We start from the raw sequence: 16030 nt of genomic DNA on the forward strand, positions 1-16030 counted from the left end.
AATTAAATATAAGTTAGATCATATGACTCCTCTGTGCAAAACATTTATTCCTGCCTTACTCAGAATAAAATTTTGAATTTTATAGTGTCCTGATCTGAACGTGATAATTGGGTTAAGGGGTCATTTTATATTTATTTTGCATATAAAATAAAACTGTATTATCACATACATAGCATGATTTCAAAGTTGCCTAACTTGATTTTTCATGAAATTCAGCTTGTCTCTGGATAGAAAGTTTTTGTCGGTTTTCTTGAGGATAATCTGACCTACAGAGAGTGCTCTGCCACAAAGTTCAGCTTTGGAGCCAGCTTGGGGCATCCTCAAAGGATGAATGGGATCTCTGCTCCTGTCTCTAATATTTGAGATTCTTCTTTTTTCTAATCTGGCCTTCCAAAGCTAGAACTCTGATTTTCTCTGTAGCCTTGCCTATTAGAGGTAAGCCGACCAGACTCAGTTTTGGAAGATCCTCTAAATGCTACTGAATACACAAAGGAAGTCTTACAGTTCTAAAATTCTATCAAAAGTTATTTGGCTAAGCTAGGGTAAGAAAATTGAGTAGTTTTGATTGGACAAGTGAGCTTAAAAAGTGAGTATATTTGTTTCTCTTTCTTTTTACTTAATGAAAGCAACCCCCCCCCCCCATTAGCTACCTTATTACCTTCTCCCTGCTCATTCAAAGGAGATGAGATGCCAACAGGCAAGGTGGGACCCAGTGGTGCAAAGGACCAAGAAAGATAGCTTCTACCATTTCGAGGAAATCTGCATGGTTCCCAGGGCTTCTGCACTTCCCCTGCTCTTGTCACATTGTGAGTTGTGGGTACAATGTGGTGTTCGGTCAGCACAACTCCCTGGATCTGTTCTGGCAGAACAGTGCCTCTCCTATTCCCGGTTCTGGCTCCAGGAAGTCCTAGTTCCTAGTTTCTAGTCAGACCCTTGTGCCTCATGCTCACTACTCAGAACTGCATTTTTAGTTACATTCATTTCCGCATTTTTGAGAGTGTTAAAATTTAATTTGTGAAGTCTGAACAGAGGGTAGTTTCTGAGCCATGTTAACAAACACAGCATGAGCTGGGACATTGAGGAATGAATGAATGAAAAGCAAGGATTAATAGTGTTTTCTTAAAAAAAAAATGTGACATCTCAGTTGCCTTTCATATCAAAGGGTGAATTTGAAACTTTGACATTGAAAATTATCAAAGTCAAGTTTTTCCTGTTTCTAGAGGTAGCTGGTTTTGACCTAGTTCCAAATAGAAGTATTTTATAGAGCTGCAATTGTACAACTGAACTGAAGTGTGTTAGGAGACACCGTGATGAAATGTCATTGAGGCAAAGAAAGAAGATTGTGGAGATATTACCAAAAGTCAAAGCAAAAAGAAAATTTACAGAATTCAAGAGCCTTGCAGCTAGTGAATCAGTGTTCAATTTATATTCATACAATATATGCCACTTTCCATTTAGTAGGAAGCGTTTTTCGGGTAGCATGATAGACATTCTGCACAACTCAGTCACACTTATCTTTCCTGTATGGTTGAATAACGTGAAAAATACATGCATGCAAATAATGCTAGGAAAGGTTTAATAATGTGCGAGTGCAAAATCTCCCTGTCTTTGATTTCCATGTTATTCAAACTTCAAATCCATTGATTCTGCAGATTGCAGTGTATCAGGGTCAGGATTATACTTTGGTCTTGGGGTCTAGTTGATTCTACTGTGGTACATCTTTCTAATGGAATGCTGTGCTACTGAGCTGTCTTGGTACCGATAGGAAAAGAAATAAAAAATGTACTGTTAAAAGGAAAGAGCCAGCTGCAGAACAGAGTATACGTTGCACTTTTCATAGGGTAGGGGAAAATAAAATATAATATTTGGATTTGAATATGCATAAGAAAACACTAGAAACATATACAATAAAGTAATAAAAGATGTGATGTATACGGAGAGAGATGGGCAGAGGAAAACAGGAAGATGGGAAGAACTGAGATGTCTCAATGGCTGTCTTTTCATATAGTTTGATTTTTCAAATGGGAATGTATCACCTGTATGAAAATGTTAAAATTTAAAACTATATGGTCATTACATATATACTGAAAATGTTTTACCTTCAAGGGGTAGTTGAAATTGCTTTGTATTATCCATAACTTATTCATTAATTTAAAAGTAACTTTTTGATAAGTTTATCATCTAGAATTAAAAAATTATCCTTATATCCCTAATATTTTTTATATAATTTCATTTATTGTCCCTACAATTGATGCTAGGTGTTTCCTAAGGAGAAAGAACCCAAGAGAGGAGCTTTGAGTCATGTATCTTTAATGTATAAAAACTGTTTAAAGTGCTACATTAAAGTTTCAAGCAGAATTAGTTTTTCTCAACACTGTTCCATTTATTCCAATTTCACCCAATCCCAAACCAGCCTGGGTGAGACTGAGTGAACTTACTTTCAATTCAATTCAATCCAAAAAATATTTGTCAGCTACCTACATGCTCCATATTATTATAGGCACTTATACTACATCAGAAAATAAGAAAAACGTTCCCTGTTCATGTAGAAACTAAATTCTAGTTGGGATGGCAGTTGAGCAGAAGATAAACATAACAAGTATCATATAGTGTTTTTATTAAGTACTGCTAAAAACAAGCTTTTTACAGTCAAAGATAAAATCATGGATTTTATGCTAATGTAAAATGAGCATTGTCAAAGATCTTTTAACTCACTAATTAATGAGGGAACCAGTAAGATGTTATAACTGGTTCAAAGAAGAAATATAGGAATCACACGCTTATATTTAGCAAAATGAACACTGAAATAAATTTATAAATACATGCAAAAATTCAGTCTTCATAAGGCAATAATCAATCATATTCCACCAAACACAACTAGTTTTCATTTCTATGTATAAAAATCACTTGCTTCTAGTTTTCTAATGCATATCTGTCAACAAGGATCATTTGCATTACTGTCAGTTTTTTTTTTAATGTTTATTTTTGAGAGAGAAAGAGCATGAGCAGGGGAGAGACAGAGAGAGAGGGAGACACAGAATTCAAAGCAGGCTCCAGGCTCTGAGCTGTCAGCACAGAGCCCAGCTTGGGACTCAGACTCACGAACTGCGAGAGCCGGTAACGTGAGCCAAAGTTGGATGCTTAACTGATTGAGCCACCCACTGTCAGCTTTATATTGCATTTCGATGGATAAGAATGATTCACATTATTGTCAGTATTCTACAGCATGTGGAGTTACAGAATTGCTGAAACTTTTGGAAGTGAGAAGACTTTCTCATTCTAGTGATAAGAAAATGAAGTATCAGGTGTACCACATTTAGAAGACAATAATTTTTTGTGGCTCTGGAACTGTGGTTTTGACTCTTGTTGATATAAAATTAAACAATATTTATAATGCTCCACAGTTCATCGTATGGAAACCAAGACCCATTACACATTTTTTCACTAGTTTGGGTATTTAATGAGATGTGTGTGTGTGTGTGTGTGTGTGTGTGTGTGTGTGTGTGTCTACTTATCTTTCAATCAAAAGCTTGGGACGGGGGGGGGGGGGGGGTGCGCCTGGGTGGCTCAGTTGGTTAAACATCCAACTTTGGCTCAGGTCATGATCTCACAGTTGGTGAGTTCAAGCCCCACATCAGGCTCTATGCTGATAGCTCAGAGCCTGGAGCCTGCTTCAGATTTGTGTCTCCCTCTCTCTCTGCCCCTCCCCTGCTTGCATTCTGTCTCTCCCTCTCAAAAATAAATAAACATTAAAAAAAAAGCTTGGGACAGGAATGTTCAGTAAAACTTAAAATGCTACTTGGTTCTCACTGCCTATTTGCTTGTCAATTTATTCATGAAAATTCTTTTCATATCTCAGATGCTGGGAACTTAGTGCTGGAAACATCAAGTGGATTTATCAAGCTCCAATCTTAGCAGCTATCGGGGTGAGTGTAAAAAGCCTGTGTAGTAGAAAGAAAGGAATAGGATGCATAATTAAGCTGCTGCTAAAACTGAGAGAGAGTGTGTCTGTCTCTTTCTTCTACAAAGGTTTAGGAGACTCGCACATTACAGCAATAGCTGTTAGGAGAGTCTGGGCTAGGATCATACCAGTACTTGTGGCTGATGCTGAGATCTATGCAGAAAGCACAGACCTTGCTTTAATCAGCTAGCACATGGTTAAATTCCAGGGCTTCAAGATATCTGTGACCATTTACATGTTCAAGGAGTTGGAAGGTCCTAAAACTCTTCTTTCTTTACATCTGTTATATTATAGCTCCACTTTACTGTTCTGATCACTTGGTAGTAAGTAGGTCAGGAGGAGAGGACAAATAGTGGGAGAACAGAGGAATTACTGGGAGAAAGAAAAATGATAGGACGCTTCATTATAAAGCATTGACTAAACCTCTTCCTTGGCATAATGTCTTCCAGTAGTTAAGAGGATGCTATGTGAAGACATATTCCACAGAATCCTGTCTGATATGTAATAGAAAAAGACTGGAGTAGGCAATGTGTATTGCATGGACCTTATCTGCCTATAATATTTCACGGGTGTATTATATCTGTGTTGTGAAAGAAAACAAAGTTACACTTCTTTGTGTCTGACAAAACTCACCAAAATGTTTACTCTTGACTTCCCTTGAAGGCTTTATCGCTTCTCTGTGGTTTGATGAAGAAATTATACCATCTCATGTTTCTTGTGTTAATTCAAGATTATAAACATCTTAATACAATGACTTATGTTCCCATATTAACTGTTAAATCATTTGAAAGTAATGTAGGAGTCTAATTCTTAATGATTTTCTTTTTTTTGTCTTTCTTTGTTCTCCAGTTTCTTACTTTTCTCATTTTGTTTTCTGTAGCACAATGCATCACCCAGTTTGTCATTATGTTGCCACACTGGATACAGAGGGACAGCTATTAATGGGACTGAGGTTTTGTAGTATTTATCCAGACTCAGAGAAAAGCTTGTTTATCTCATAGGAAAAATGCAGAAAGAAAAATAGAAAAGATTGAAAAGGACTCTTCATTTCAAAAGCCCATTGGTGTAAGTGCTTATGGGGGATATAAAATGTAGAACACTTTTAGAGAAGCCGGTTTGTATCCTTGAGAAAACAGCATATTAGCAAAGTAGAACAGATTCTATGTCATAGGAGAAGCTATAAACGGACTGTGGGTAAATGAATGAACAACTTACATTTATAAACTCTTATCATTTAATTTTAATTCTAATGAAGGGCTGCTTTCTTAGTCTGGGGATAAACCACCCCATCAAACCATTTGGTGATAAACTATATCCCTGGGGGAACATGAATGAAGTTAAAGATACAAATTAACTTTATGAAGTAGGGTCTGGTGTTTACCACTCTGATTTCCCTTTTATCCGTTAATACTCTATCCTCATCTGTGCTTCCCCACCTTTCATTTTCTTTCCTCCTAGTTCCTCCTCTACTGGGTTCGCTCATCCATCACTTACCATCCTCTTTTTTAAGGGGTCTTCTTACTTTTAGTGTCTTCAGTGCTTTGTACTAGAATTGTGAAATAAGAGATAATTAAACATTATATGAAAATGTAGGTGAGTTTAAGAACATCAAGTGTGAGTTTTCATTTGCTGGAAAGAAAAGACCTGTGAAAAGTCTAAGAGGTCCTCGCAAAATGAATAACTGAAGCAGAGGACAGTGGAGAAAAGTAAATCATAGGACGTCTTCCATTGAAACCGTTGATTTAAAATTTTTTTAATGTTTATTTATATTTTAGAGAGAGAAAGAGAGAGAGAGCGCACAAGCAGGGGAGGGGCAGAGACAGAGGGAGATGCAGAATCCAAAGCAGGCTCCAGGCTGTCAGCACAGAGCCTGACCAGGGCTCCAACTCACAAACTGTGAGATCATGACCTGATCTGGGAACGCTTAACCGACTGGGACAAAGTGGGATGCTTAACCAACTGAGCCACCCAGGCACCCCCAAAACCATTGATTTTTTAGCCAAAGCTTTGTGTTTTTGTGTTTGTTTGTTTGCAGATCTTAGTTACATTGTCAACATGGATGAGAAGTTTATTTGCTGAGGTTTCTAAACTGAAAAGTAAAACAGTAAAGTTAGGTGATTATGGAGGTTCTTAGAAGATTCCCCATTGGGGAAAGAGAGCTAGAAATGATGGTACACTCAATGCATTTTGAAGAAAACTTAGGGGGAAGCCACTTTCATATTCTCGAACTAAAATTATGACAGCTCCAAAGCAAGAATTCTTAAATGTTTTTCCAATATCACAACACCCATTTATTCTCATGAATCAGAGAAGATTCAAGAGAAGCTTTGTGTTCTTTGAGCGACCATTTTGTTTTAGTATTACAATTCAGTTATCACAGTTCCCTTTAAGATCCTCTCATTTCACTGTAGAACCAGTCTGTAAGGAAAGAGGTGTGCCTGAACCTCGTCCTCGTGTTCTGAGTGACAAGGCTCCCTCCTCTCAGCTCCTCAGTGTCCTGAAGCTGGGAAGCATGACAAATAACAGCAAACAGTGCACAGTGCTTACCTTGCAGTGGGCACTGTTTTAAGTGCTTTATTTACATAGATTTATCTAATCTTCTAGAAGAGGAAACTGCCCGAGGTCACACAGCTAGTAAGTGATGGAGTAAGTGGCTAGTAAGTGGGGATTCTAACTTCAGGCCCACTGTCTCTACCCAATGAACTCCTTGCACGTATAATAAAATCTAACATTCCTGATAGTCTAGAGAAGCCCCCGGTCACTCGTGCCTGCACCATTTACATGCAGTACCTCAGCCACATTGTTTTCCTTTCAGATCCTTGAACTTGTCCACCTCTGCCTCCTCAGGGCTTTCCCACATTCTGCTCTGTACCCCTGGAAGGTGGGGATGTGCTTTCTTCCATTCCTCACTTTAAATGCCACTTCTTCATTGTGGCCTCCTTGATGCCGCCAGTCTAAATTAGGTCACACCTGTCATAACCCACAGAGCAAGGTGAGGTTTTTTTCCTTCTCAAGATCATCACAATGTATGAAGCTCCTAATTGTTGAGCGTCCATCTTGCCCTCTAAGCTACAAGGATTATGTGATCAAGAACCATATTTTCCCTCAACTTCTATATTTCTAGTGCCTAGCAGGTTTCCTGGTGCAGAGTGGCCACTCAATAAATATTTGTTGAAAAAATAAAACTGTGTGCGAAGTAGATGCCCTGGGGAACTGGTAAGAGGCAAGAAGTGAAATGAGAGCACCAAGCAAAGTGCTGTGTAATTACAGAACCTCTGCATTTCCTGTAACCTTTTCATTTCCAGAGAAGGTAACTAGAGTCCACACAGATAAAGGTCACAGATAGTGTGACAAAATGAGACTAAGCATGGTTTTGACCATGTTCTTGTCACTTGCACTCCAAAACGTGTCAAGATTGTTTCTTGAATTTATGGGAAAAAGTTCTTTCAATTTTTAAGGCAATATTTATAGTTTTTATATATTAACTTTGGATAAAATATTTGTTTTTCAAACTTGCATTGCATGTGGCAGGGTTTTATGTAATTAGATATGCTCCATATACGCTATCAGAAATTCTTTGCCAAGAATTTTAAATATAGGTTGGATCCCTCACTTAATTCTGGCTTTGGATACTGGAATAGCAGAGATTCTATTAATTGGAATTTTGTGTATCTGGGAGTAAAATCTGGGAGTAAATGTGATCAGAAGTTCTAAGCTATATATAAAGCAAACTGAATTTAAGAGAACATAGGAGTTTATAGAGAATAAGCATTTATAGGTTCTAACTTGAAGAAGTCATATCGAGAGAATCGAATTTTAGAGATCATCAGACTTTAGTATAAATTTAGGATGAACCACTGTATTTTCGAATCACACAATCTAAAATTATAGCACTGTTGTTGGTTTTGTTTTATTCACAAGTGTTAAAACCATGTTTAAGAGAACATCAGAAAACATTAGAAAACATTCATTTTTTTTGTTCTGAAAATAAACATCTGCCAATATAACAATTTGTTATTCACCTGCAACACGCTGTTGATTTAAGGATGATTAAGAAAAAATTCTTCTGTATAACATCAAACTCTGAGAGGAATACTTCCTGGTCGACAGCAGAGACGGAGCGTTGTTTTGGTGCTGGGCCTTCCAGAACATCGATGGAAGGAAGAAGAGGGCACGCAGGGCAGCATGGCCTGGAAGAAGTGGTAAAGGTTTAGTTGGCAGATGTAATCCATCCTGACCAAGGGGGCCACCGCCCCCGGAGACAGGAGGACCTACATTCACACAGGAGGCTAAGGGGCAGACTCCTAACCCTGGAGATGCTGCAGGGCAAGTGTGCTCGTGGCAAGCTCCCAAGGCAAAGAAGGATGGGCCAGGTCAAACAAAGTCCATATTCTTCCCACATTTGCTCATTAAATACTTCGGTTTGTCTCCTTCAGGGCCGGAGAGAGTGAAGGGGAGAACGGAAGTGCACGTCAGTTGAGCAGCGCCCCCTGGCAGGGACAATCGGGACCAGGAGAAAGCACCCCTCCCCCGAATGTGTCCAAAGGCAGAGATGAAAATTGCAGGGGCCCAGAGATGGGTTTATAGAGGTTTTACAACAGTGGGCTTTCCTATACATAAATTCTGACTTCTTTCTCTGAGGATGTCTTTTATGATAGACACGTAGAAGTGAACACTGTACATGAAAGGGAGATATGCTGATTTCCCAGAATATAACTAGGGCTTGGAGAGGGCATATCTCACGCAATTATTCATTCACTCATTTAACAAGTCCCGATTAAACACCGAGAACATTGCGGGTGGTGGGTGAGGCAATGGCCGTGATACGGTGGGGCGACAGACACCAGTTCCTCCCGAAGCTTAAGCAGAGTGGGTGGGGCAAACATTTAAACGTGACAAGTGCTGGGGTGAGGTTGGAACAGCTTCAGAGGAAAGCTGACATTCAGCCTGAAGCCTAGGAAAATGAGCTACCCTCGTGAGGGAGGGGGAGCAGAGGGAGTGAGAGAAGGATCCCTGCCAAGAGGGCTCTGGGAACAAAGTCTCAGAGATAGCCTGCGGGGCCAGAGGTTTCCAGGCTGAAGTTTTGAGTTCTTTGTTTCAATTCATCTGTGCTTCACTTTGAATCCATCTTTAAATTTTTAATTGAGAGAGAATCTAATGTTTACATTTGCATTATTTAAAAACCACATTTGCATAAAATTGATTCTATATGTGACTGGTTTTAATGCTGACGAGGGGGTCATTTTATTCACCTTCTCGGTTTTGGTTTTTTCTTTGTTTTATCTGTGCTTTGCCTGAAGTAGACCTTTAAGCAAAATTTTACAAGAGGTTCACATGAGGGATGCGAGGACTCTCTAATTTTCTCTTAGAATCGTGTCTTCATCTTCTAAAATCAAATTGAAGAATCTCACCCGGACGCATCTTCTTGGTCTCATTCTTTTATCATTCAATTTGCCCCGCGTATAACGTCATTTTTCCGTCTACAGGCTCAGATCTTCTTTTGGTGCAGGGACTTCTCCCTCATATTTTTATTGGTTTGTTCAATTTATCATTATCTTTTCTGCAGAAGGAGAAATAAACCTACATGATAACTTGCAATTCCCTGTCGTCCACACAGGCACCTCTCCCCTCATCGTGTGGATGGTTCTCTCTGTTCTTTACCTCCCGTGTGGGAAGCGTCTTCAGTGGTCTTCCACATTGCTGGATGTGTTCTCCTGCTTTGTTAGATCTGCTGTTTGCTGTTTCGAATACTGATTTTAAGACTTGATTATATCTTATTTTATTTAATTAATTAATTAATTTAAAATTTTTTTAATGTTTATTTAGTTTTTGAGACACACACACACACACACACACACACACAGAGTCAGGGATGAGTGGGGGAGGGGCTGAGAGAGAGAGAGAGAGAGAGAGAGAGAGAGAGAGACGCACACACAGAATCTGAAACAGGCTCCAGGCTCTGAGCCGTCAGCACAGAGCCCCACGTGGGGCTCGAGCTCATGAACTGTAAGATCATGACCTGAGCAGAAGTCAGATGCTTAACCGACGGAGCCATCCAGGCTCCCCAAACTTGATTATAGTTTAGATTCTTTACAATCTTTTCTTAATCCATCCTGCTCTTTAAGTTTCTGTCTCCATGGTAACTCAACTCTATTTTATGGACAGTACGGTGCAGTGGTTGAGTGCATGCTATTGCGTCCAGGCGGCAAGGGCCTCAGGAGGCCTTTGCCACGTGCTGGCTGTGTGACTGGGAATAATTTGTGTAAACTGTTACTCAGATTCCTCATCTGTAAAATGGGGCAATAATATGCCTATCTCCTGTGAAGACTGAGTCACTTCGCGTAATACACTTAAGTGGTCAATAACTTAGTTTCTAATTACCCTTTATTCTATACTTCCCTAAATTATTCAGAGTAATTATTTGGAATTTCACCCAACTATTGTCGCAGGTATCGGTATATTTCATTAGCTGATCTTTTAAGGCAGCACGTTTCACTCAATTTTAGTTTTTCTTAATTCTTTCCATAATCCACTTCCTTGTCCTTAAATGCATCATCTTAGTTATTAAAGTGATGTATCGGAAGTGTGTATTTTCTGTAGTCAAATTCTTCGGAGTTTTCAGTATTTATTTAGTGTGGTCCGCTGGCCAATTCCTGGTCATGAGCTTTTTAATATGGATGGAGTTTAAGGTTGGCCTGCCTGAAGCCATCTACAATTTTTCCTTTTCCAGGAATGGGAAATGACAAGTGATAGTCCCCAGTTGGCATTGCTTCCATAGCTATGCCAGCTTTAGTTCCTACCACTTCGTCCTTTAAGGGTAATTACACATCATCGCTTCTCACCAGTTTGACTCCCAGCTGCACTGTATCGCCTGGGGCTGTAGTCATAGGGAGAGTAGAATTAATGGGGCCTGACATGAGTGGCTGTTCACAAAGTAGCACTCATGTGACATCTGTGAGCAGCTCTCACCCTCTTATTGAAAAAGATTTTTCGTCTTAGGCACCGGCGTGGCTCAGTCGGTTGAGCATCTGACTTTGGCCCAGGTCATGATCTCACTGTTCTGGAGTTGGAGCCCCTCATCAGGCTTGCTGCTGTCAGCACAGAGCCTGCTTGGGAGTCTCTGTCCCCCTCTCTCTACCCCTCCCCTGCTCATGCATGCTCTCTCTCTCTCTCTCTCTGTCTCAAAAATAAACAAACATTAAAAAAAAGAAAAGAAAATGATTTTACGTCTGGAGCCAGGTGTTGCGGTGGGTGAGGATGAATGGAGGTCCTCAGCTCTCATGTTTTGCATTTTTTTTTATCCTCCTGAAGAGAAGGTATAAGATAGTGGTTAAGAATTCACAGTACAGACCCACACAGACCTGGGTCAGATTCCCCTGATAGCTGGGTAGCTTAGGTCAAATCAATTGATCTCTTTGGGCTGGAGTTTCTTCATCCGTAATAAAGGGACCTATGCTTGTCCCATATTCCTGTGAGCATTTAAACTCAGGTGTTCAATAAATGGCAGCTCTTACTGGCCTGAAAAATCCTTATTCTTCCACCAGCTCACAGTGCACCTGTGTCCTTCCTCCAGGGTGTGGGGCTCAAGTCCCAGCCCCTAGTTCTTATAAGAAGTGTGAAATCAGTGAGAGGTGAGAGCATAGTCAGTAGGTAGGATGGCAAAGAAGGTGGCAGGGGGCTGAGGGCTGATGGAGACGATCAGCTGGACCCAGGAGAGGGGCACATGAATCACCCCACAACCCAAATTCTTCAAATTCCAGAAATGGTTGAAAACTCGGCAAGACAAGTTTTATTTTCCAAGATCCAGAACTTGATCGGTCCTCTTTTCCTGCTGTTCATCTGCCGCTAACACAAGCCCACTCTTGGCAACCCACATTACCATTATTCCTAAGTAGTGACACTTTCTGGACTGCAGGCATCTCCAGGGCCTCAGGCTTCTACTTCCCTATGACCCTAGACCTGGAGATCTTTTCTTTTTCTTCATTTTGGATCTCTTCTCTGACTCTTGTGGCCCTCGGACATAAAAGGGCTTATCCTACGAACACCTCCCCAACATTTTTAAAACCAGAACTTGATTGTCTCTGGGGTTCTCACACCTGTAATATTTCAAATTCAATCTAACTGCCTCCAGTGGGGGCCTATTCTTAGACAGCATCTTGTTTTGTGTGTGCCTGAGAAGTGTTTTTAAAATATTGTTTTAATTGAAGTGTACATAACATACAGTGTTAGTTTTAGGCGTACAACTTAATAGTTTAACAATTATGTATATTACTCAGTGCTCATCAAGATAAGTGTGCTCTTAATCCCTTTTATCTATTTCATCCATGCCCCACATCATTTGCTTTTTTTTTTTAAATCTATATACTTCACTCAATACTTTTCATATGTCATAAGAAGGACAGCATCGCCCAAACAACTCTATTATTCCTCTCCCTAAGATATATACAGAAGCTGGGAACTCATTTCAAAAAGGGCAGGTAGTTACATTTGTATAACTATTATCCTTTATTCTGCCAGTCTGCCACAGGACTTCATCTGAACTTGGGTTTGGAAATTCCCTATGGATTCTGGCAGATCATCCTCTGGCATTTTTAGTTTCCAGTGCTGTTGCAACTTTTTATCTCTGTGTTTTCATGAGGGCAACTCAAGAATCACTAGCTGTCCAGTATCTTATCTCAGAGTCCCTCTTTCACATATATGGAATGGGTAATTTATGGTTTTTGAATACAAAGAAGTTCAATTTGTATAACTTTTTATAAACATCTTGATGGTTAAGTTAATAATTCTTTATAATATTACCTTCTCTTTCAGCTCAATTTTATTCTGTTTCTGAATACGGTTAGAGTTCTGGCTACCAAAATCTGGGAGACCAATGCAGTTGGGCATGACACAAAAAAGCAATACAGGTAATTCCAGGACAGGCATCTACCAGAGGAAATATTTTGGTTACTATTTAGAGTAAAGAACAGGTATTGATTGATCTGAAATGTCTCTGAGAGATAAATTTGTGAATATGAATTTTCATTTGGTTCAGTTATGCCATTTATCAGAAATGCATAGATATATTTTAGGAAAATCTAAGTAATCCAGAACCTTCCTAATGTGCTTACATTTTAAGTATTAAGTATAATTTTTTTTTATCTGTTCTTAGCAGATTGGGATTTTCCCATAAACAATGTGACTACCCAGAAAATCTCTTGTTGATGATCTAAGCAGACAATTTTATCTGTGTTCTTTTTTTTTCAATGTTCATTTATTTTTGAGAGACAGAGAGAGAGAGCAAGTGGGGGAAGGGCAGAGAGAGAAGGAGACAGAATCTGAAGCAGGCTCCAGGCTCTGAGCTGTCAGCACAAAGCCCAACACAGGGCTCGAACCCACCAGCCGTGAGATCATGACCTGAGCTGAAGTCAGATACCTAACCGGCTGAGCCACCCAGGGGCCCCTCTGTGTTCTTAAAATAATATGTCATAACTGAAAATATCAAGAAGGTGGGTTTGCTGTATTGTTTCCAATCTGTCCATCAAACTGGCCCCTACCAAATATAAATTTTTAAGAACGTTCAAATACACTGAGCAAGACACATTATTCAGTCTTTCATGAAGAAAAGGGCAAATTGAATGTTTATGATCATTATCAAGCTATCTTAAGGGTATTCCCACTTTTCCCAATGACAATTTTGGGAGTCCCGAATAATAACAGCCTCTATCCAATTGTGCACACATCCAGTGGTCAGGTGGATGTGGATTGATCTTTATAATCCCAAAGTAATAACCACTTCTTTCTGTCTTGGATTGTTAGGAAATGCTGTCTGAGACACAGAAAGGAAGAAACCATAGTCAGTATTTTGGTTCAGTGTCACAACTGTTCTCGAAGCCCTTTGTTGAATTATTTCCCTCTACTGTGTAGGCAACTTTCACTGTCAGGCAGAAAAGATGACGGGTATAGACTGGAGTCTGGGATAAGACACACACTGAACAAACCAGTAGCTGCAGGCTCCAATTATTTTTAATGTGCTGCAAGCGGTATTATTATAATATAAATTGTGCCTAAGAGTTTACAGTGAAGGACCTTTGCCATACTAATATAGCCTGTCTCCTGTCACATCCCACTGATGAAGACAAAGGCCAGGGGATGACAGAACAGTGGAAAATGTAAATAGCTCTTCAATTTTCTCCATAAAGTGGAAAAGTACAAAGGTTTTTGAAAGCTGCTTATTTCTCTAGTTCTGAATAAAAGCTCCTTATTTTTATAGTTCTAAATGATGTGAACTTGAACTCTCAGTTAAAAGTTACCAAAGAGACTTGAGAAAAAATTCTGGAGAGAACAAAGGGTGAACTATCTTAAAACATAGTTTGAATAGACAATATTTTGAGTTCATGCATGGGGGAGTAGTTCTCAAAACAATGGAAGAGAAAAATTCATCAAGGATTAAAATAATCTATTCAGAATTCAGAACAAATTTTTAAATAATCTGGGGCCCAGAAGTGTTTTAAGTTTGAAATGATTAATTTGAACAGAGTCTAGACTAATGTCAGGTAGTCAGGGAAAGTATTTTCCAGCCACATACATTTTTTTTTTTTAATAACTGAAACACCCTTCGTATTCTTACTAGTGTCCAAAGTTCAAAATGTGGTGAGGAAAGGCTCTGTCTTTCTTTTTATTTACCACATCAGTTATTTTAAAACAAGACTGGTGTGTAGAAAATTAAATAACATATCAGATTTAACAGCAAGGCTGATGCATTTTTTGCTTTTTAAAAAAAATTTTAAATGTTTATTTAATTTTGAGAGAGAGGGAGGGAGAGAGAGAGAGAGAGAGAGAGAGAGAGAGAGAGAGAGAGAGAGAGAGAATGAGCAGGGGAGGGGCAGAGAGAGAGGGAGACACAGAATCTGAAGCGGGCTCCAGGCTCTGAGCTGTCAGCGCAGAGCCTGAAGCAAGGCTCAAACTCACAAACTGTGAGATCATGACCTGAGTTGAAGTCAGATGCTTAACTGACTGAGCAACCCAGGCACCCCTGCATTTTTGTTTTAAATTACAACTCAATCCCCTTGCAAAGTAAGAAAAGATTGCCAGAAGTGGAAGAACATGAGCTATGAGAAATGCAAGACTGAATGGACAAGAACATTGGAATGTTTTGGCTAATTTGACTTTCCATTCAATGTTAGACAAAAATCGTATTTATTGTTTATTATTTTGGAATAAATTCAACCAATGTCTATTATGCAGTATGATAGTAAAGAGGGCAGATTTTAAGGCTGAATCCTGTACTCATTGTCTGACTTTAGGCGAATACTTTGCTTTTCCGAGCCTCTGTCCTCATCAGGCTATGGAATGATAACGGCTCTTACATGGTTGGCAGAATAAAAGGAGGCAGCCGGTATAGTATGTAACAGGGGCGTCATAGGCAACAGCTTCATTGACTGAGTGCCCTTTTTGTGCCACACAAGAATTCAAAGTATAAGAAGACATGGTTTCTGTGTGCAAAAAAATTTGAGTGAGTGGTGAGAGAGAGAGAGAGAGAGAGATTAATTTAATTAAACAAAGTGAGGACAGTACCAGTAGAGATGCACTTACAAAGTGTTAGGTGTATAGATAAAAGGAGAAGATTAATTCAAGCTCAAGAGGGATCGAAAAAGGCTTAAGGGAAATAGTAGTTTTTTTCAAAAAGCTAAGTTGACTCTGACAAGGAAAGTAGAGATCTTCCAACACTTTTCACCTGGGGAGAGAGCTGTTGCAAGAATTGAGTATCTATTTTCTAAATAGGACACTGAGTCCCATGGACCCTTCGATTCCTTTACATTCCTCTCATGGCTTTGCCCTTGGAGGCAGAGCCGCCACCGTGTTTCCAGCAAGCCAGAAGGCCACGTTCAGTTGGTGCGTCCCTGATCATCTCGCTAGGCAGCTGTGCCTTTTCAGAGAGCCGGGCTGCGAAGATGTACAGTGTGCGTGAGTGACCAGATGGACGCCGAACAAATCAGTGCCCAGGATTGCTGAATGATTTGATGCGAGTGCAAAAATCCATCTTTATAAGCGAACAGATGACCCATGTATCCAACGGCCTGGTACATG

The 16030-nt window shown here is 39.6% G+C and overlaps 1 protein-coding gene across 1 annotated transcript in view; it reads left to right on the forward strand.

Moving 5' to 3' along the window:
• The window catches only part of PTH2R (parathyroid hormone 2 receptor), a 51055-nt gene that overhangs the window by 26765 nt on the left and 8260 nt on the right, over positions 1-16030 (forward strand). Inside the window, exons 7-8 of the mRNA XM_032594495.1 lie at positions 3860-3926; positions 12773-12867. Of these exons, the coding sequence (XP_032450386.1) occupies positions 3860-3926; positions 12773-12867 (162 nt within the window). The remainder of the gene's footprint in view (positions 1-3859; positions 3927-12772; positions 12868-16030) is intronic.

This window comes from Lynx canadensis, chromosome C1, assembly GCF_007474595.2.
Source record: "Lynx canadensis isolate LIC74 chromosome C1, mLynCan4.pri.v2, whole genome shotgun sequence".
NCBI classification, from domain to species: Eukaryota; Metazoa; Chordata; class Mammalia; order Carnivora; family Felidae; genus Lynx; species Lynx canadensis.